Raw genomic sequence first — 22,579 nt, 5'->3', positions numbered from 1 at the left:
TGGTAGAAAACCAGTTTGCTCAGAATTCTTGAATGAAAAGGAGAGAGAAACTGACATGGACAAACACATACTGATAAAGTTGAAGGACTGAGACAGACAGTTATCGAGTGAGGGTGGATTGTTTCCTTCAGAAAATATGCTGCAAGGCTGAGAGCAGAGATCCAGATTTACTTGTCTAACTGGAAAGGCTGGAGGGGGTGTGGGCTGCCTCTGAGAGTGTGACAGGTGTGGTGAGAGACGGACAAAAAACAGATACAGCCGCACACACGGCTGTAAGAGACGGAGAAGAAATAATACTGGAATATAAAACTCTACAGGTGGAGATAAAGCATCCAGTGCTGACTGTGAGTATAAGCTTCATTACATGTTACTATAGTTTCATTCAAAACTATTAAGAGTGACGTGTGTAAAAATGGGTGTGTGTGAGAGGGAAAGAATGAGGTTGCAAATAGTCATAATTAAACAGGAATCTTACTTCCTAGGCACAAAGTGTGTTTTAATGTCTGGATTGTTTTTGCATTGTCAGGGACTGAGGCAAACCATTTTGTGCATCCACTGGAAATAAGAGGACATACGACACAAAGAGAGGAAGAAGGATGGCCGAGTCCCCGAAGATTGAACTCTTCGTTAAGGTAAGACCTACTTGTGATGTGTTGTGATTAAAAACAATCCTGATTAAACACAACAGATATGGACACAATTGTGTAAATGCCCTACCTATGTATGTACTACATATTAGTTGACAACAAACATCTAGTAAGCCTTCAGTTTCTTTTAGAAATGATATGGCCATGTCATTGTTTCCCTTTTCTATATTTCATCTCACACTGTTCCTTTGGTAGCCTTACATCTCAAATAAGATGAAATAAAAGATTATAAAAAGACAATTTCCAGATATCAAAGTGCCTGCTTCAGTATTATTTAGTCAGTCTATTACTTAATTTGTGTTATTTTTGTATTGGCTCATAATGTATGGGACTTTCCCACTTGTTCATTCTGTATGAACGTTGCAATGCATCGAATGGCAAATGATGTACAGTTGAAATGATACTGTTCCACAATCTGTTTTGTGATGGACTCTTGTAACTGAGTTGAGGTTATCTTTCAGTGTTTTTTTTTTTATATTATCAATGTGTGCACTTATGAACAGTAGAAACTGAAAAAGAGGCCTCTCCAGTTTGGAACCCAGTGTCCTGCCCTTTCAAAAATATGTTTGCCTCCATGAACGCCTGTGACTCAATGATGACATGCTGTAGTGAAATGCATGACATACCAAACATTGTCTAAAAACGGGGCTGTTTCATTTGGGTGTAAAGCAGGGTCAACTCTCCACTTAAAATTCCTCAGCGATCAGGAAGACTTTATGTGGTCAGATACGTTGCAGCACTGATACTGAAAACAACATACCAGTGTCCCATTTCAAGAACATGTTGACTCCTATTGTTATAAGGTGTGACAATACAGGTAAAACATTGTTTACTTCCCATGAACTAGTCAAATGTGAGAGTTTGGGCTTCAGTAGAAGGCCTTCTTTCAGACTTGTGGAAAGAAAACATCCAACATTCACAATTGTGTTTATTTTACTTTTACTTGTATGTCTGTAGATTCCCAATAAATTCACCAAAAGTTAGCATTAGATAATGCCTCACTTGCATATTTAAACATAACATTTCAACTTTTATTACAAAACATTATTTTCTTATAAACTAGGGAGGTTTCATAGTAATATCTCTTACTTTTTTGTTTACTATATTAACCTGTAGCGTCTTGCATAAAGTATGTATTTTCCAATACATTTCTTTAGAGGCAGTTTTTCTCATTTTAATTCATACTCTGATATCAGTTATTTGTCTTGCATGTGTTCTTAATGTCGTGTCTTTGTGTCGGTCAGGCCAGTGTTGATGCTGAGAGTGTGGGGAACTGTCCTTTCTCCCAGAGACTCTTCATGATTCTTTGGTTGAAAGGGGCCAACTTTACCCTCACCACTGTGGACATGAAGAGGTGAGAACACTCCTTATTGTTGTTTCCTAAAGTTACTGGTCCTGTCTTCAAGACTGACTTAACGGATTAACACGTACAACTTGCAGTACAATGAAAAATATGATGTTTAGGTTTTTTTCTCTTTTCTGTACTTCAATATTTTATGAAGTCATCCCTCTATCCAAAGTGTGGACAGGGTTGCAGAGGGAATGTGGCCTGTGTCAGCACACAAGGGAAAATAGTAAGAGTTTTAGGAGGAAATGGCCGTACGTCACATGAAGAAAGTTAAAAAACAGACACAAATAAATCAATGGCCAACAAGATCAAACCCAGGACCAACCTACAAAGTAGGAAACAAATAATTAAGATCTCCTCACACAGAAAAAGTTTGAAGCAAAACTCAAAGCTGTTAATTATCTATTGATGTCCTGAGATGGTCAGAAAGCACTTTTTAATGAGTCCTGAAACACAATTAGAAATGTAAAGTGGAAGAAATCCAGTTGAAGCAATTACTAATCGTTTTTATTTTAGCTACACCTTGTTTGCTGTTCTGTTGCAGGGCCCCTGCTGTGCTGAAGGCTCTGGCTCCGGGCTCTCAGCCCCCCTTCCTCATCTTCAACGATGAAGTCAAAACGGACATTAACAAGATTGAGGAGTTCCTGGAGGAAAACCTAACCCAGCCTGAGTGAGTAGATAAAAGAATAATAAAATCATTTTTAAATAAGTATTTTTCACTATTTCTTAACAGCATCAGATGAATATTTATAAAAATATAAACAATGTAAAATACAATGAAAAAATAAATACATTAATACTAAAAACACAAAAACGTTTTGAATAAATACATGTTTTATTCTCCCAATGGCAGGTATCCAAAATTGTGCTGTCGATACAAAGAGTCCAACGGTGCTGGAGATGACATCTTCCGAAAATTCTCAGGCTACATTAAGAATCCCAATTCTGGAATAAATAACAGTGAGGGCATCATCTGGATACATCAACACATAATTACTGTAATTTCTGGATATTGTGGATAACAAAAGCCTGTGATACCTTTCTGTCTTTCAGTGCTGGAGACTAAATTCCTGTCCACCCTGGTGAAGCTGAACATGTACCTGGAGATGCCCCTCCCTCACGAGCTGGACCAGAACCCCAACGCCACCCAGTCGACACGCCTCTACCTGGACGGGGAATCTCTCACCTTGGCAGACTGCAACCTGCTTCCCAAACTCAACATTGTCAAGGTAAACGGACTTCAGCAGTACGACAACAAGTGGTTGAATATAAGTACATTTACTCAAGTACTCTGATAAAGTACAAATGAGAGGAATTTGTACTTTATTTGATTATTTTCACTTTATGGAACATTATATTTTTTATTCAACTTTTTGTCTACTTGCATATTTAGATTATTCATACAAAATATGAATCCACAAATCAATTATGATATATCATTTCCAGTAAAGCTACGTAGATGTTTATAAAGTAATACCATTTTTTTTTACCAAGAGCAACTTTGAAGTGATGAACACATGCATCACTTACAATAATGTATTATTTATGATTCTGCAAAAAGTACGTTTACTTTTGGTACTTTAAGTATAGTTTGATGTTAATACATTTGTACTTTTACTTGAGTAAACATTTGAATACAGGAATTTTGCCTATAACTAAATATGTGTACACTATAAAATTGCAACTTTTAGCTAAGTAAAATAGTTCTTCTTCCACTGATACATTTGTTTCCTTCATTGGTACAGAAATCCAAAAAGAATTCTGTAGTAAAAATGTGTAATAATAACATAAAGTAATGTGTAACTAATTCAATTCTCCTGATGTCTTATTGCATATAATACCATCTTAAAACCTCTCTTTCTGCAGGTGGTGTGTAAGCAGTACCGTGACTTTGACATCCCTAAAGAACTGAAAGGTCTGACACGTTACCTGGATAATGCCTACAAACAAGATCAGTTTCGTTACACCTGCCCGAATTCTTCAGAGATCCTTATTGCCTACCACTCTGTGGCAAAGTACCTGAACAAATAAATCACAGGAACAGATGAAGCAGTGTAAGTCCGAGCAACAAATTATAAAATGAGAAATACAGAGAACAACAGGTGACTAAATGCATGGAAACTGTACATGATTTATGTTTTATTTGTCTGAAAATAAGATTTTTGATAATGAAATGGGTCTGCATTGGCATAGCTTTCTAGAAAACTGTTGTTTTTATCAATTAAGTTTGCCAACTGCTACTTCAAAGTTGCTTAAAATATGCATTTGTATATACTGTATGTTATGTTGCATGCTGTGGTTATACTGTTGTGTATTTCTTATTCAGCCCCAGCAAGAGAAGTAAGAAAGCACCGTAAATCCAAGGAAATATGTATAATGTTTGTCATTGTGCATGCATGTATTGTTTCATTGCCACAATGTTGATTTCAATTAATGAATTACATTCTAACATGAAATCAGATGCAACTTTAAAGCAATTATTTTATGTTCAGGAATAGTACATGTGCAAACATGGAATACACATTTTGTCTGTAGATATGGCAGACAGTAAGCTATGGTTTGCTTTCAAATGGTCTTTTAATGGTACGTTTTTCAACTCACACAGACATTTTTTTCTCTCAATAAATTATTTGTTACCATCGCTAATAACCTTTCACAGTCCGTCCTCTTCATGTTTGTGTTTGAAAATGAGTGCGTGTGTCTTAGTAGTGACTCTGTTATGTTGAACTTTGCCAAAATGTATAAAAAGAATGAAGACCGGGTAAAGAAAAAGAAAAAACCCTATTGATAAAGATGTCCTTTACAAGATGTTGTCAACAAGTTTGGTGTTGGTTGTAGGAATATTGGGTGAGTTTGCAATAATGTGTAAACAATGTACCTGTAAATGCCAGAAAAACAACAGCTGCTAAATGTATGAAGTGTAAAAACCACGCTTCTCCAGATGAGTTGCTTTCAAATGTTCCTTTGTTGGCCACATTCTCTTGCTTCTCAAGCTAAATAAACACATTTTAAACCTTGAGTCACCTGGTAGATGAATCACCACAAAGCTGAACACATAGGTGTTTTTCTAAGAAACTCTTTTTAAATATACAAGGTTGCAACATTAAAGGGACAAAGCATGTGATGATTTTATAGAATATGATGCATTTCTGTAAACCACCCAACAGTAAAATAGTTTTTACTAGAACGACCCTACATATGTGCACCAATTATAAGCAACATACACATTATGCAGCCAAAAACCGATACCATATATAATAGTTAAACAATGACAGGTTAAGATGTATTGCACAACTGACATACTTAAAATACAATAATAAGCCTCACATAGTTTTACTTAAGTAAGGTTTTGAATGCAATATCTTTACTTTTAATGGAATATTTTCACAGAGCAGTATTTAAGTAATGTAAAGGATCTGATACTTCTTTCACCACTGAAGAACAGCACTCCAGTAAATGTTCTTGATTATGTTACACCATTTGATTGGATTCAAAGCCATAGTCTTTTGTTAAACAAAGGATACCTGCGTTTAATGTTTTAACCATAGACTGTATAGTTTTAACTAGCAAGACAAGTGTGTGCCTGCTCCGTTCCTGATTGGACAAGGGCGTTGAACGGTACCAAGGCAACAACAGACATTAAAGAAGCTATTGGTGGACGTAGACATGGGCGGGGCTAAGCAAGTGACAGGCAGAATACAGAAAACTTTGTTAGCTACTTGCTAACTTCGCTCCATCGTCTCTTTGAAATGTCACCAGCCTGACACAGCGCCCCACGAATCCTCGAAAAGTAAGCGGAATGTTTTCTGTCCACTTGGTATTTCTTTATGCTATTATGTTAGTGAACTTTGGATATAATTACTGGCAATACGGGTAACTTTAGTTATCCAGCTGCTAGCTTGTGTTGTGTTAGCTTACGCCAAGCTAACGCTGGGACTGCAGCCACAACAACAGCCTCCAGTTACTTAGTTTTGGGGTTATTATATTAGCTTTTCTTTGACTTGTTACGTCATAATGACAGGAATCAAGATGATGAGGATGACTGGTGGCAAGTGCTGCTTATTCACAAATGAATGTTGCTGTTTTCATAGTTTCCCCTTTCCTCCCCAAACAACTCGTGATCTCCATTTAACCCCCTCTCTTCTGTGCGATCATACTCAAAGTAAAGCTACTCAAAGCTTCCGTAGTCCTCCTATTGTGAATGTGTATCATCATATTTTATATCAAGAGTATGCACAACTTGCTTGTATCCTTTATGTTCCTCCTATGTTTATTGTTATGGACTGAATACAAAGGCATGTCACTTGTGAAACCCTGCTTTTGATTTTCACAACAGGATGGAATGCCAAGGACAGGATGATGGAGAATTCTGCAGATTGAAATATTTAGTAAGCAGAACAGTTTCTTTTAAAGCAAACGCTAAACAACTTGGCATAACAGTGGTGACCTTTTCTGAACAATACCTTGTGTTTATTGTATTGAAATAACTGTGATAATCTAAATGATGCTTTTAGGTGAACAGCAAAACCGAAATTGGAATAAGAGTGCAACGGTTTTTGGAGGAAAGGATGCAGACCACCATGGTATGAGATATCAATTCATTGTGACGGCATACAGTAGGCTCTACCCAGCAAGTATAGGCACTACCATGCATACTGTGTTGTCGTGATTGTACACTGTTATTTCCAGTTAGCATGTATAAAAAACAGTTTGTACTCCTATACTTGTTTTTTACATTTATATATTCATTCTAATATTTAATATTCCATCCGTCACATACTTATGTAAATATAATACCTTGCTTTATATCTTGTTATTGTTAATTTGAAAATTCAACATGTATATTTTCTACTTTCTGATTTATTTCTTGTCTTTTAATTTGTATTGTACAATGCCATGTCTTTTTATGCTGCTGCAACACAAACATTTCCCAAATTGGGATCAATAAAGTTCTATCTTATCTTATCTAGCAAACCATGACTTGCCAGTTAAACAAAAATGAATCCCTTAGTTTTTTCAACACTATAAACAAGTCCTCTTATTTCCTTTTTGCATTTCATCTTGGGACGATATTGTATCAACAGCACACCAACATCTAGTGTTTTAGTATAAATACTGTGACTTCATTTAGTTTATTTTCTAAAACATTCATGCAGAAATATGCACAAACATGGGACATTAGTGATACAGGAAGACATCTTTATAAAATGCAAAGGTATGTGGGGGATGGAAGGAAGGTGGTCATAGGTCATACAGGTCTCAATCATACATTAAGTAAGCAGGAAAGCATCCAACCGGAAAATCTATACGCTGTAGCCAGCCAGAAACTGTCAACCATGTTTTACTGCATGGCAGGAAATATAGTACTCAGAGAAATGTGCTTTTCCAGACACTGAAGAAAGCAACATATCATGATTTATCGCTAGCAGGGCTGTAAGGGAAAAACATCAGGCAATATGTATTGTGAGATTATTACATTTCTAAGAGAAATTGATACATTTAAAATAATCTAGAGGTTTATTTATTTTTTCTTTTCTTTTCTTTCTTTTGTTTATTATTTTCTGCATAGTCTCTTGTCCACACTCCAGTCCAGTTGGTGGCGGTAATGCACCTACAAGTTGGTTTGCCAACTTATAAATGTATAACAATAAACACCAAAGAAGAAGAAGTTTATTTTCTAGTGTGAATGCCCTACATACTTAACCAGCTTCAAATGTGTATGTGGTCTTTAACTAGGACACCACTTAAAATGAGCGATTCTGAGGGCAGCTACACTAAAACACCCTCTCCTGTGTCCATATATGTTGACAAAGCTTTCTGTGTCTATCTTCTAGCTTACAGGTGTGCTGATTGGAGCGGCAGTCGCTGTCTCACTCATCGGGATTGTGGTGCTCTTCCTCTACAGGAGATTCAAGCTCGCTCGTGAGTCATCCAACCTCTACCCTGACTTTATCTCAATGCTATAGTTCATGTTTATTTGGGTTCCTTAAATGATATGGCTGTTCAGGAAAGTCTATATTTTGTTTTCAGTCTTCTACAGATTGTTGTTTTTAATATTCCATCCCTCACATACTTGCATATATAATAACTTGCTTAATATTTTGTTAAATTGTATATTTTCTACTTTTTTGTTTATTTCTATTCTTTTTAATTTGTATTGTACAATGCCGTGTCTTTTATGCTGCTGCAACACAAACATTTCCCAAATTGGGATCAATAAAGTACTATCTTATCTTAACATGGATGTTTTTGTGATTGTTTTATAAGGTGCAAAACAGCCTGGTGTACCACACTATCGCTTCAGGAAACGAGATAAAGTGCTCTTCTATGGACGGAAGATAATGCGAAAGGTTTCTCTTTTTCCATTTCTGTCTCACTCGTACAAGTGTTAGCAGCTGGGTAGACTTATTTCAGTACTATAAAGTTGGGAAATAGGCTTTTGAATGTATTAAGGGCAAACCCCTTTCATCAAACTGTAATGGAAGCCCATTCCCCAAAGACTGAGTGTTTGTATCTTGTTACACCACTGCATGAAACCTACTCCACTGGTTATAATAACACCAATCACTGTAATGTACTCTGATACCGTTAGACTGAAATTCACCAATGCATTTACCTTAGTGATTAATGCAGGTCCTCATAATACTATTAATTCCCAGCAACTTGCGATTGTTTTCACCACCTATGTGTATTTATTTGGGCTACATCATATGTCATATCAATGTATTTGTCTGTCCAAAGTAAAACATGAGGAGTCATTAAAAACATGGATGTTTTTTTTTTTTTAAGGTCCAGACGCTGTCAGCGGTTCCTCCTCTCAGCTCTACCTCAGTATCTAAGCAACCGCAGCGCATTCGCAAAAGAACCAAAGTTTTAAGCATAGCTCGCAAGTATGATCCATTCATACTTTTCTAAATGAATGTGTATAAGTGAAAAGTAATTTTTCAAATTAGCTTTTGACCTGTTCATTAAGATTAGTTAAAAAAAAGAAATTGTGATTTAATAGAATCCTGAGGATCAGCAAAGACCCACCCACCCTGCAGCCCAAGGAACCGCCCCCCTCCCTGCTGGAGGCTGACCTGACAGAGTTTGATGTTCAGAGCTCAAACCTTCCCTCGGAAGTCCTCTATATGCTGAAGAATGTCAGGTAAAACAATAAACTATTTCCCACAGACTTCCCTTTTTTTCTCCAATGTGTTTTTATCATAATGTGTGTGGGCTGCAATTTGTTGTAGGGTCTTGGGTCACTTTGAGAAGCCCCTGTTCCTCGAGCTGTGTCGCCACATGGTGTTTATCGAGCTGCAGGAGGGCGAGGGTCTGTTCCGGCCCGGAGACGATGACGACAGCATCTACGTGGTACAGGACGGACGACTGGAACTCTGCATCCAGGAGACCGTATGTGGACAGAAAGTTGAATTTGACTTTATCTTCTTCTCAGAGAAACTACATTTTGAGCGATTCTTGTGCCCATTTACCATTTTATTAATAAGTTCTATCATATACAAACCAAGCCTTTTGGCCATTGTTAATATACAAAAATGTTATGTAGATAAACTAACAATATACGTGATAAATTAAATGTTTCATTTCAAGACCGACTTGTAGAAAACATGACACCTTTGCTATTTTTGTAACTGGGACAGGTCATTAGCAATGGTGAGGGCACATGCACACTTTACTCTCTGTTATGACAGTCTTGATGTCCTCCTTAACCTTCCAGTACCCACGTGCATAACTAATGAAAAGATATGACCAGCAGAGGGCAGTAAACCATCATTTATCTTGATGCAGTCTACTGTTAAAGCTTCAAGAAGTAGAAAGAAATGTATAGCTCACAACCAGTCTATGCTCACAACACCTTGGTTAGTATTTGAATGTGCTGCTTGATTCTGTGAGTATTGAAAGATCAGGAGGGCCTCCAAGTCTTTTTGTTAAAGCTCTCGCCGCTAGGTTTACTAATCCCAAAGAATCCTGCAGATTTGTTTGAAATGTGCATCTTATGTGTGGCTTCACCGTGAAGTTTGATTAAAGACTCATCCGCTTTGTGTTTTCTTTAGGATGGTACAGAGCCAGTGGTGAAGGATGTGGTCCCAGGAGACAGCGTCCACAGCCTGCTCAGTATTCTGGACATCATCACTGTGAGCAACGTCTCAGCTTCTGTCCTCTTTTGCTCTCTGATCTGTTCGTGTCACCTCTCTCCACAGTTTATATTTCCACTCATGCTTCTCTTGTTTAGAGCCAATTCCTTTTGTACTTCCTGTTTAACTCAAACTGTATTTATTCACACCACCCAAACCCCTTTGTGTCCACCACTTCATTTAGATATGATCTCTAGTGGCATACTCTGTTTGGTTTCTATTTCCTATGCTGTCGTACTCAGTTTTGATCCTCAATTCAAGCTGCATCTTTTAGAGTTCTTAAGATGTCAGCAATTTATACTGTTTTCGTAGTTTTAGTTTTCTTTTTAGACATTCCTATCGCTATATTTCCTAACAGAATAATAATAAACGTTATCTGTATAGTACTTATAGTACTTATTGTAAGTCGCTTTGGATAAAAGCGTCAGCTAAATGCAATGTAATGTAATGTACCTTTCATGCACAAAGCAGCCCAAAGTGCTTTACAGAAAATATAACAACAATATTAAAAGAATATTAAAATAAATACAGAACAAGATAAAACATCGACAGTGATCCTAATGAATTCCTGTGAATTAAAGCTGACAAGAAATTAAAATATGTTAAAAAAATAAAACAATAAAAAATGGAAAATAAAAGCAAAACAGAAACAATACAGTAAAACATGTTCAATGATGCTAGGGAGTGAAAGTTAACCCAAATTAAAAGCCATATTAAAGAAATAGGTTTTGAATGAGCTTTTAAACATTTCAAGGCAGTTTGCTGTGAATCCACAGAATGAAGGATGGCTCATGTTAAGTGCAAGCAAAACAAAGAAATCAAAGCTTGGAAAAATTCATTTAACTAATCTAATACATTGGAGATAAAATGAGAGCAAAAAAAAAGTACAAACCATTTTTTCATGAATGTTCCTATTAGGTGGCCACCAACAATGCAGCCAAATAAGTATCAAAGGCATAAGTGACTTACATTTGAGTTTGAACTGTTCTGCCTTCCCCAGGGTTATCCGGCTCCCTATAAGACTGTATGTGCTCGTGCTGCTACCCGCTCCACCATCCTACGTTTGCCTGCGTCAGCCTTTGAGTCTGTGTTTAAGAAATACCCAGAGACACTCGTTCGCGTCATTCAGGTAACTGATTGTTTACAAATAAATATACAGTATGGAGATTTCTTTCCTTGAGACACGTTTCTCCCTCACACATCATCATTCATTAAAACATGATGTTATTAGATGTAATTACAGTCTGACGTATAATATGTTTTGCTCTGTTAACGTTGATTTTGTGTGTGTTGCAGATAATCATGGTGCGCCTCCAACGAGTCACCTTCTTGGCGTTACATAACTATCTGGGCCTAACCACTGAGCTCTTCAATCCGGTAGGAGGGAAATTAATTTGTGCACACATATTTGTGTGTGTGTGTGTGTGTGTACACATACAGTCACGCTTAGAAGCTCACATTAAATACCTAAGCACCGATGGAATGTGTACATAAATAACCACAGAAAGGTGCCTACACACTCAGTTTCACACATGCAAGCTTATTTCACACAACATTAAGCACAGAACCATAACTCAGATCTTCATGAAGCTCAGTGAAAATGAGAACAAATGATTACAACCCCTCCACAGAAAACAGGGGGGGGGCAGTTACCTTTAAACCTGGCTTGCCTTAGACTTTAACCCTTAGATACACAAGTGGTTTTTTTTTACCCGGTGAGGTGGTTTTCTTGGAGTATCTTTGTAATTACATTTTTTTATCATTTCATATTCCAGCTATAGTTTTTGTATTACTACCCCAAGCTTCCATAAGTGGGTCAAAAATAGTAATGTAAAAAAATGTCTAAAATTATAAATAGTGACAAATTAAATATAAAATATTTCTAGTGTGAACCAAAATATAATACAAAATATTATAAAAGTAATTTTTTTTATGACAAAAATGGCATAAAAACACATTATTCTAATACGGGTCCTTTTTGACCCACTTATGGAAGAGTGTAGGGTCCAGTCACTCGTGCATCTAAGGGTTTAAGACAGTGCTTCTCAAAGTGTGGTCCGCGGACCACTGGTGGTCCATGAGCACCCCCTAGTGGTCCGTGAGTATATTGGTAAAATTTCACATTTGAAATAAATAAATAAATTTAAGTTTTCCGCACTCTTGCAAGAATATCTCCGCAATGGAGCGAGCTTAAGTTTCACTTTTGATTGCATGATATAGCCCAGATAAACACATTCATCACACATGTGGCCACTTGTTTGTACCATTTTCAGGCGATTTGTAAAAAACTATGTGTTTTTGGATATTTGTGGAGTTAGGTGGTCCGTGAGTGTTTTTTTATTGGTTAAGTGGTCCTTGGTATGAAAAAGTTTGAGAAACACTGGTTTAAGATGATGTATGATGAACCTAAAACACTCCTCAACAATTTTGAAAGATGCCATGATATGTGGCAGGGCGTTCACTTTGCTATTTCCTGAAGCTTTAAAACGTATTTTAAATTCAAAGTTGTTCTCATAAATCAAATGCCACAATGGAAATACGCTTCAAAGCTTTATCGTGTTTTTATAGCGGGTTTTTCTCTCAGTGATTTGTATTCTAAGAAATGACTGCCTTTCAGGGTTATATTAGTTTTTTAACCATAAAAAAGAAATTAATGAATAAATCAATCAAATACCTGAAAAGTCAGTGTTTTTGTACCATATTTATTTTCTGGAAAGAGTGCCCAGAACACATAGATTATCTTAATGTTGCATTTCAAATGTATAATGCATAAAATATTTCATGGCTACTCTAAACGTTACTGCTGTCTAAGTATGGACTGTTAACTTGTTTATTTTGCTTCCTTATGATCAGGAGAGTCAGACGGTGCCCTTGTCCAATATAAACAGTGTGATAGGAGAGGTGACTTCTGGGAAGACGACTCGCCGCTTGCACTTTCAGGATGAGTTACCAGCAGGGCCCACGGAGAGCCCCACAGAGACAGGTCACACATTCACGCACACATCATTCTAAGAATACACACATTTGAAATGGTGCTTTGTGTTGAGTTGACACTGATCCAGTGCTGGCACCTCCCAATAAACAGATGGTGTAAAGGACAGTCCTTCAAACAGCAACAGGAAGCTGCGAGCCTCCTCGATGCCCACCGACAGCGCAGGTAGGTCACTGACTTGAACACAAGCGATCACCAAGCGCCATATGTCTCTGCTAATGTCCTGCAGTCACTGATCTGAAAACAAGGACACACACAGACACCAATAAACTCATAATCCTCCTCCTTTGTCCCTAGTTGCAGGAAATGACTTGAACATGGCCTATGAGCGAGCACGAGTCACTAAAGATGAGGCTCCGCCCAGTCCTGCCACTCCCAAAGTAAGACCCCTGCCACCTCCTCATATTGTATCACAGGTTGGCTCTGTAGATGCAACAACATATCCCAGCATCCTCTGCATGTTATGCTGCAGCTCGTCTCGTTTCCCCCATCAATCGCTGCCTTATGTCTGTCATTGTAGTCCAATCTGAAGAAGAGTGTGACGATGCAGCCCACGCCCTCTGAAGTGTTTCACTACACGGACAGTGGGGGGCACCATGATGCTGCGAGCCTCAGTAAGAGCTGCACAATCTTCCAGGCTGCCAAAAAGGACCTGCTGGGAATCATCCAGCTGCAGGTGAGAGGAAATGAACACCAACATATGTACATGCTTATTGTGGCACATTGTTTGGGAGAATTCGGATCACTGATTGTTGGATAGATGGGATGACTGTTCTGATTATGAGAGCTGTGTTTTGTGATATTAAAGCTTATGAAGAGTTGCTTATTTTTCTCTTGCAGGACCCCAGTCTGCTGGATGGCAGAGTGACCCTCCATCATGTCAAAGCTGGTTCTGTGGTGGCTCGTCAGGGAGACCAGGTTTGAAAGCTGTTACAACTTCCTTTCTGTTTCAAGGCACTGGCCGTTTAATTTAGGGTTTTAATATTTGCACACTCTTCTTTCACCTATAGAGGCATTAAAGGAGCAGGTTTACTTTTAGAGCATTGTGTCTTATAATGTAGTCAACATGCTCTGTGGTCCCATCCGAAAGAGTCCTTTTATTTCATTCATTTGTTCTAATCCAGTAATGTTCAAATGTTGTTTCGGGGGACCCTGTTACTATTCATTTAGCACCCGTTTCCACAGCTGACTTGTAAAACACAATTTAAACACAGCTACCCTTAGCCACTCATGTGGGACAAAAGCTTGAACAAGCCTCATCAATAAATGAAAAATGTATTTCTCTTTAAGCTGGAGGCAGTTGGTTTTTTCTTGTTGTATTGTAATGCAAGCCTTTGACATTTGCAAACAAGTTGTACATGCAATAAGAAGTGTAAAAGTATATCTTACTAACATGTTGTTTTATTCTCTCTCTAGTTATTGTGAACACATTCAAATAGATATTGAGCTTTACAGTTCTAATGTCTAAATGAGATATTACAAAACTAACATTTGTGTGAAACATTAAATATCTAAGAATGGGGTCTTAAAAACAGGAATACAATTCACAATATATCAATAATAACTAGAGCTATGATGATGACTGTGAAATCATTTGTTGTCGTCCACCTTCAAACTGTTAAATCTCTGCTCTTCTCCTCTTGCTGCTTTAGGAGGTGAGCATCCAGTTTGTGATTTCTGGCCTCCTCCATGTTTACCAGCGGATGATCGACCGTGAAGAAGAGACGCGTCTGTTTGTCACGCACCCCGGAGAGCTCGTGGGACAACTAGCTGTCCTGACCGGAGAGCCCCTCATATTCACTGTTCGAGCCCAGAGAGACTGCAGCTTCCTCTCCATTTCCAAAACCCACTTCTATGAGTCAGTCACACCAACACACGTGCACACACCCAGCCATGCATTAAAGTGTACTCAAGATGTGTAGGCAGAGGGCAGTTACTATAGATAACTATAGTTTAATCCTTTTGTTCTTATGTTTGAACAATCTACAGGCACAGAGAAAGCGCAGCACCTACAAACAAATTGTGTTCCTGATCTTCTTCAGCTATTATTGTTCATAAATAGATGAATCAACAATAACATTACGTTAAATATATGATTTAGAGAAATGTTGGACACTTCCCTACTAAGATAAGCAAGTTACTACTTTTGAATTATTTAAAATTGAGCTAAATTGAGCGTTATAGAAAGTTTAATAGTACTGGAACTTTTTATTGCTAGTTTTCCTCCCCCTCAAAAATTCCTTCATTCTTTGATGTTATCTTTTTTATGGTAAGATTAGATTCTGATCTCGTTTTGTCCAAACTTGTAGTAACTGCATTTAGGTTTTGTAGTTAAATCCATTCTTACTCGTCTTTCTGTTGATTTGACTCTTCTTCAGGATAATGCGTGTGGAGCCAAAGGTGGTGCTGAACGTCGCTCACACTGTGGTGAGGAGGATGTCGTCTTTTGTCAGACAGATAGACTTCGCTCTCGATTGGATGGCTGTGGAGGCTGGCAGAGCGGTCTACAGGTATTTAAATGATTGCTTTTCACACCAAGTACTTTGCCACACTTAGTTCCCAGCACTTAGTTCCCCCATGGAACTAAGAGCAGATCGCGTTCACACCGGAATAAGTTCCCTGAGGGAAGATTAGGCAAATGAAGCCGCTGACGTCACTTCTTCTTCTGCTTTGGGTTTACTGGCAGGCCGCAAACAACTTCACTGCGTATACTGCCACCCGAAGTCCCCGGAGTTGGGGACTGGCTTCAGTAGAAGCTGCTGGGACTCCCAGCAGCTTCTACTGAAGCCTTCCGAGTAAATCGCCAGAACGCTGACACCTCCTCATCACTCCACCGCTCCCATGTTTTTTGTTGTGTTGCCATAAGTTAGTCTCTCTCCATTGGCGCGGGGCTAATGCTAATAATGCTAATGCCAGCAAATACAATGGCTTCCACAAAACCTTTCCGAGTTTTATGGGTCGTGGTTTGCAATCCGCTCAGCCAATCAGAAATTGGAACTTTGTTCTCCCCAGGAAAGTACCACCTCTCTAGCAGGGACTGAAAAGGGGGGAAAAGTTTTCATGTACTAAGTTCTCTTTTTGGTTTGAATTCAAAATCCCAGGAACTATCGGAACTAAAAGGGAAAAGTACGGGGAAAAGTACTCCGGTGTGAAAGGAACTTAGTTGAGAACAATCAAATCACATATTTTTTAGATCCATTACAAGTTATTAAACATTGGAGATTTTGGTTCACATACTTGTTGGTATATTTGTGGGGAATTCAGTTATCTGTGTATTTTTCAGGCAGGGAGAGAAGTCGGACAGTACTTTCATAGTGCTGAGTGGTCGACTGCGCTCTGTGATCTTGAAGGAAGATGGCAAGAAGGAGCTGATAGGAGAGTACGGACGTGGAGACCTGATTGGAGTGGTAAGGATCAGGATGGGTGACGGGGAAGACAGATGGTAGATAGGAGTACGAAAACAATGAATATCTGTTGGGGGGTGAAGAGCTCGACGCTCGTGAACTCAACAGGAGGGCGGGGGGAGCCTCGCTGCGGGGAAGCAGTGTGTGGACCTGTCAGCGCAACTTACATGATGCCGAATTCAACAAACAAATATAAATAATTGGTTTAAACGGCATAATAATAAGAACGATCGTCCGTTCTGTGATTCTCCAGAACACACATGGCCAGTCCGCCCCTGTGTAGCATGTTATTTCGATGAGAGATGAGCAGATCGCCACTGGGCTTTCAACTAAAGACACAGCCACGCAAAAACTGCGGCATGTGTACAGCTCCTTATGGGTACTGCAATTTTTGAAGTGCTTTCCTCCGTGGTGAAACGATCCGCACTGCACCACGGAGGAAAGCGGCAGAAAGTCACCTGGAGATAAAGAGAGCGGGGCTGCGTTGCGTGCATGGCTTCCTTCTGCAGGTAGGGGAGACGCGCTCTGGCGGCGGTCTCTTTCAGGATCCAAAAATACAATTTCAATATTTTGCACACTTATTCCACTTATTCCTAGTGTGCCACTGGTTACGGTGCCGCGTGCCAATGGTGGCCAGGGGTTGCCGACCCCTGATGTATACAGTACTGTACATTATAGTTATTTTATACTTCTATTTATTTATTCAGTATACATCATTAAAACTTTTCTTTCTCACACTCTTTTAGGAAACACATAATAGTTTGTGCCAGGCTATCGAATGAAGTGTGGGAGTGCACACTGCAGTTTCACATGTCTCTTATCTTGTCTGACATCTTCAGAACTACTTCAACTATTCAGCGAATCAATTCATTTAGCAGGAATCTGAAAACTTCCATGCGTTTCCCTTCATAGGTTAGCATCTAAAAGCGAACAGCAGGACTATTTTAGTTTTGCTAAACTATGTAAAGGAACGTCACTTTGTTTCACTTTCACCCGGCTGATCTCTGCCACGATGCTTCTAATAATACCTGGGGTGATGGATGCTATGGTAACCGTTACCTGGAGGAGGGAAGCTGTCGTTGAAGCTATCATTCTGAGACATATTAAGCACGGCGGTGTTGACGTCAAGTCTCCATGATGAGATCTTATTTATAGACCTCTTTTTTCTTTACCTGAAGATACATCTGAAAGTCTTGGACGTTGCATAGCAGGATCCTAATGGTCACATATTCAAGCTAAAACTGATTTAAAACTTAAATAAAGATACATGTATAAGTGTAATTTCCAACATTATCAGTATCTTATACAGGGACGTGCACAGACCTTTGGAGGGGCTATTGCTCTAAACTGGAAAAAGGGCCCGCCCCAAAAAAAAACATAAGACCTTTTGAAAATTCTAACTTGTTTTTAATGTAAAAGGTTCATAAAATAAAACAGTCATTGCAAGTGACTCTCAGTTTACTTTTATGTCCAACTGCTACATTTGTCATTCAGGCACATTTTTTGTTTTGTGGTCCATATCTCATTAAAATATCTAATGTTAGTAACTATTAAAGAAAAAATGGGGACAATCCTGTTTGAATGTAGTTTGCCCATTGTAACTGCTGTGCAGACATACTGATAAAATAGGGCTTCTAACTAATTACTTTAAGTAAACTCACTAATTAATGAAATCAGTTAAATACGCATTATTCTTATTCTTATCATTCTTTATGAGCGCAGTGACGGTAAGGTATCTAATTACTTATTTATTTATTATAACAGAGATGGTCAAACTAAAGTAGAGACATGGCAGAAATCCCACAATGAAGCGGGACAGTGAAGTGTTCACCCGTGAAAGGGCGATCAAGAAAAGAGAGTGAGCGGCCCCGTTGAGGGAGTTTACGGAGCAGAGTAAAAGACAGAGAAAGACAGAAGCACAATAACAAGTATATTTGTTGCGAAACGCTACAATACTGATTGTGGGCTTATCATGTTGATTCGGCCACAATAGAAAACAAAAAAAACTCTCGCTCTCTCCAGAGGGGCAGGTCAGACAAAAATGGCAAACGGGCTGTTGCCCGGGCAACAATAGCCCTTACCTGTGCACGTCCCTGATCTCATATATTTATTTAATGTAATGGTTATGAATCATTGGGATTTGTTTTGACTCCTGATGATGGCCCTTAGTGTTAACAATGTGTCACAACGTGCACGCTCTTTCCTTTGCCTCTCTGCAGGTGGAGGCCCTGACCCATCAGAACCGAGCCACCACCGTGCACGCTGTACGAGACTCCGAGCTGGCCAAGCTACCAGAAGGAGCTCTCAGCTCCATCAAGAGGAAATACCCGCAGGTAGACTGAACCTTCATCTTCAAAAGGAAATTCAGCTGATGTGAAAACACAAACACAATTCATTTTCAATGAGTTCTTATTGGATACTGATTTGATTGTAGAAATGTCCAAAAGGTCAGCTTTGAAAATGAATGAAGATGTTACCCCAGACAATGAGAACATCTAGAAGTCATCATCAACTTCACAAAAGTGTGGGTAAAGGGAAGGCATGGGACCATATGAAAAATGCATTCCACAATTATCCCTGCTGAAAAAAAATGGATTTACTATAATATCCCACTTATCATCTAAATATAACTGAAATGGCACAAAAAACCTTCCTAAAACATAACTTTACGGTACATTTAGTTAAGAAACAAATATTGAATTGCATCACAGACACATACATTTTTCAGGAAACATCCTTTTATGGAAAAACCTGCAATCTTTAATTAAATATATGTTAAATATTAAGATCCATGCACAATAAAGGATAATAATAAAAAAGCTGTTATTTCTTAAATGATAATTCCTTAATTCTTTTCACCAGGCTTCATTTTTCACTTCTCTATGCTTGTGTAAAGATATTCATGATTATTCCAAAAATGAAAATTCACCACAATCATCTCATAGGATCTTATTGCGGAACGTAAAACATAATATCACCCATTAATAGTAAAGGGTTCCCAAAAATGTATTTTCTTTGTATTTTGAATTGAAATGTTGTTGCGAACATATCTAAAGCATAACTATTTACATGATGGGAAAGTTGCAACCTGTAACACAAAGGCTCTTATTAAATATTCTGGCCTCTCAGGTTGTCACCAGGTTGATCCACTTACTGGGACAGAAGATCCTCCAGCAGGTCAACGGTCCTCTGACAGGTGAGGTATCTTCACATGCTCAGAGTGTTGCCTCCACCTGTGTTGGTGTTAATCTCCACTCACTGTTGAGGGGGAGGTTTGCTAATGTGTGTGCATGTCCTCAGCTCGCAGTTTAGCCCTTCACACTCCGGGCAGTAAGTGGGATGCGGGGAACCAAGTGTCCAACCTCTCCACGGTGACGGTGCTGCCTGTATCAGAAGAAGTGCCTCTCACCGCCTTCACCCTGGAGCTGCAGCATGCACTCATGGCAATAGGTAAGAAATACTCCGAATCTTGCTGACGGGAGTTTTCAGTGCCATCCTCCGCAGAGAGGGCAGAGCTCAGGGTGGAGGACACTTCAGGTTCTGGATGGTCTCTTTTTATATAATATTAAATTAGCCCAAACCATTTCCAGCGTGGGCACACATTCTGCCTTCTCAGGAAACCTTTGCTTATGGCCGCCCAACCAGAGCCTTGTTCAGCTCGACTCATACAACTTAGGTGTGATGTGTCTGGTCCTCTTGTACAATAGCTACTCCCTAGTATGATGTAACACCTCTGGCTCTTCCACAGTAGATGAATGTTAGGATCTCCTGTTTACTCCAGGCCTCCAATCTGAACTGGGAGGGTGCCTTAGGTACATATTGAATTGAGGAAATTGGATTTTATTCCAGCAAGAGCATTTAAGGCCTAAGGGAGTGTCTGTCCTGTCCAGTGTGTTTTATGGCTTTGAATGTAATGGCTAAAACAGTAAAGTATGTTACCTGTACTCCCAGTGCAGAAGCCTTTGTTCATTTAGGTTATTGTAATATTATGATTAAAAGCACTTCTCATGCCGCCTGTCTGAGTCAAGAGTGCTTAAACCCATCACATTGACTGCACCTGCTGTGTTTTTCCACATACAGGTCCCACGCTTCTGCTGACCAGTGATGTCATTAAACAGCGACTTGGAGCTGCAGCATTAGACAGGTGTGATTTGTGACTCACTGAGAAACGTGTGGAAAGTGGTTAATTCCCCTCAGCCCCCCAAGATACTCTGCTCTCTTACTACGTGTTGGCTTATTTGATACTTTTTTGGCTGGCTGTCTTTCTGGCTCACTCATTACATTCAGCTTAAGTACACTTAATTGGCACAAATGGATGTTCAGTGTTCTGCTAGCTCGGCTGTCATTAATGCACTTCTTCCCTCTGCAGTGTCCACGAGTACCGCCTGTCCAGCTGGCTGGGCCAACAGGAAGACATCCATCGCATAGTTCTGTACCAGACGGACTACACGCTGACCCCCTGGACGCAGCGCTGCATCCGTCAGGCCGACTGCATCATTATCGTGGGACTAGGAGAGCAGGACCCTGCCGTGGGGGAGGTGAGATGTTAGGGTGGGTGGGGAGAGAGGTGGGAGGAGAATAGGAGTCAATGGGCTATGGAGTAAGGAATTATATTTCTTCTCAAGGAGGTTAGAGTTGAACAACAAAAAAGGTGATTACTTGTTGTGTCCATTTATTTCTTAACAAAAAAATGTGGGAACTGTAGTTTTTAGCCAACATAATTCCTTATTGTATCTGTCTTGTAGTTTTCAGTGTAGGATTTGGGCGTATTTTTTGCTGCAGGACTGTATATGGGAGAGTGACTCAAAATGCTCATTCATGATCTCTTTAGTACTACATTACTCACTGTGTGGCGGAAAAATCTATATCTGACCTTCGACACACTGACAATCCTTTCAAGGAGGATGAGGTTATTGTTGGTTTTAGTCTTTTTTGCTGGATTTGTCATCTACAAAAGGAAAAAGTGTTGTTGATAAACGTCTTTATCAGCTAATCTCCACAACACGAGACATTTAAAAAGAATCTCTAACATAAAATCTGAACATCTTGAGAGCTGGAAGTTAATTGAAAACCTTAACGGGTTAATGGTGCTTGGTACAGCTCACCATACATTAACTCACCTTTGTCAGGATTTCCTCTCCAGAGAAATCATAACACCGATTACTGTTAATAGGTGTTTTTGTGATTTGATATTAGGGTCAGTTTGTTATCCTCGAGAATCACGGTGGGGGTTTGTATTTCGGACCCTTGGGCGTATTGACTAAATGAGCAAAAGGGTGGATGTTGTTAAAGAGAGGGGGGGTGCGGGAGAAAGGAAGCGCCGGTCCAGCTGATGAAGGGGAGGTAATTGCCTTCTAAGGGACAAATGGGCACAGAGAAAGGTAAAGAATGTATCCCCGTTTTTAACAGGAGATGGACCGATCAATATCAGCCCAGGCTCGATGAGTCATAGCTCTGGGTTTTATCTTTCAGGACACACACACACACACACACACACACACACACACACACACACACACACACACACACACACACACACACACACACACACACACACACACACACACACACACACACACACACACACACACACACACACACACACACTGAACCTTTAGCAGAGGGTGTGTTGACTGAGGAACAGATCTGACCTGCTTCGCAGACTATTTAGCCTTCTTCAAAGAAACTGTGAAATTCCACTTGACAAAATGTGAATGAAATGAACGGAAATGTAATTTATAAATGAGTATCCCCAAATATCTCCTATTCTGTTTTGATGGCCTAGCTGCAACCCTACATCACAGTGCATCTCTTTTACATAAAGATACATTTCTAAATAAGAGTCTAAAATAGATCCTTGTTTGTTGCAGAAAAACTTGTAAATAGTCATGAAAATAAATATAAAATTGCAATCAATACCTGCAGAAATGCCTCTAGGCTTCAGGAGTTTGCAGTATTCTTCTTGGAAACACTCTGTGCAAGCGCTCCACAGGAGCCACTGTGAAGAGAGTGAGGAGAATAACATGTGTAAAACATCTGTGCTCCATGTC

The 22,579-nt window shown here is 39.2% G+C and overlaps 2 protein-coding genes across 3 annotated transcripts in view; both read left to right on the top strand.

The window, feature by feature from the left end:
* The first annotated feature begins 190 nt into the window (after positions 1-190).
* Positions 191-4,982, top strand: clic3 (chloride intracellular channel 3). The gene is made up of 7 exons (XM_034096182.1): positions 191-344; positions 527-632; positions 1,892-2,001; positions 2,540-2,665; positions 2,849-2,955; positions 3,049-3,224; positions 3,862-4,982. The coding sequence occupies exons 2-7, from the start codon at positions 597-599 to the stop codon at positions 4,024-4,026; spliced, it is 720 nt and encodes a 239-aa protein (XP_033952073.1). The 5' UTR covers positions 191-344; positions 527-596; the 3' UTR covers positions 4,027-4,982.
* Positions 4,983-5,681: 699 nt separating this feature from the next.
* Positions 5,682-22,579, top strand: part of LOC117456545 (patatin-like phospholipase domain-containing protein 7) — a 28,674-nt gene continuing 11,776 nt past the window's right edge. For both annotated transcript variants that reach the window (XR_004553251.1, XM_034096464.1), the window contains exons 1-24: positions 5,682-5,785; positions 6,332-6,383; positions 6,510-6,578; positions 7,830-7,917; positions 8,263-8,345; positions 8,785-8,885; positions 9,002-9,142; positions 9,231-9,390; positions 10,053-10,133; positions 11,134-11,262; positions 11,430-11,510; positions 12,987-13,116; positions 13,219-13,290; positions 13,423-13,505; positions 13,646-13,801; positions 13,966-14,043; positions 14,778-14,983; positions 15,504-15,635; positions 16,409-16,532; positions 18,749-18,862; positions 19,659-19,725; positions 19,830-19,979; positions 20,610-20,673; positions 20,899-21,067. Coding sequence is in view for 1 of the 2 variants with exons in the window: in XM_034096464.1 (XP_033952355.1) it covers positions 6,333-6,383; positions 6,510-6,578; positions 7,830-7,917; positions 8,263-8,345; positions 8,785-8,885; positions 9,002-9,142; positions 9,231-9,390; positions 10,053-10,133; positions 11,134-11,262; positions 11,430-11,510; positions 12,987-13,116; positions 13,219-13,290; positions 13,423-13,505; positions 13,646-13,801; positions 13,966-14,043; positions 14,778-14,983; positions 15,504-15,635; positions 16,409-16,532; positions 18,749-18,862; positions 19,659-19,725; positions 19,830-19,979; positions 20,610-20,673; positions 20,899-21,067 (2,529 nt within the window). In the remaining variant the exon portion in view is untranslated. The remainder of the gene's footprint in view (positions 5,786-6,331; positions 6,384-6,509; positions 6,579-7,829; positions 7,918-8,262; positions 8,346-8,784; positions 8,886-9,001; positions 9,143-9,230; positions 9,391-10,052; positions 10,134-11,133; positions 11,263-11,429; positions 11,511-12,986; positions 13,117-13,218; positions 13,291-13,422; positions 13,506-13,645; positions 13,802-13,965; positions 14,044-14,777; positions 14,984-15,503; positions 15,636-16,408; positions 16,533-18,748; positions 18,863-19,658; positions 19,726-19,829; positions 19,980-20,609; positions 20,674-20,898; positions 21,068-22,579) is intronic.

The sequence above is a fragment of the Pseudochaenichthys georgianus genome, chromosome 12 (assembly GCF_902827115.2).
Source record: "Pseudochaenichthys georgianus chromosome 12, fPseGeo1.2, whole genome shotgun sequence".
NCBI classification, from domain to species: domain Eukaryota; kingdom Metazoa; phylum Chordata; class Actinopteri; order Perciformes; family Channichthyidae; genus Pseudochaenichthys; species Pseudochaenichthys georgianus.
This window is presented reverse-complemented; position numbering and strand designations above follow the sequence as displayed.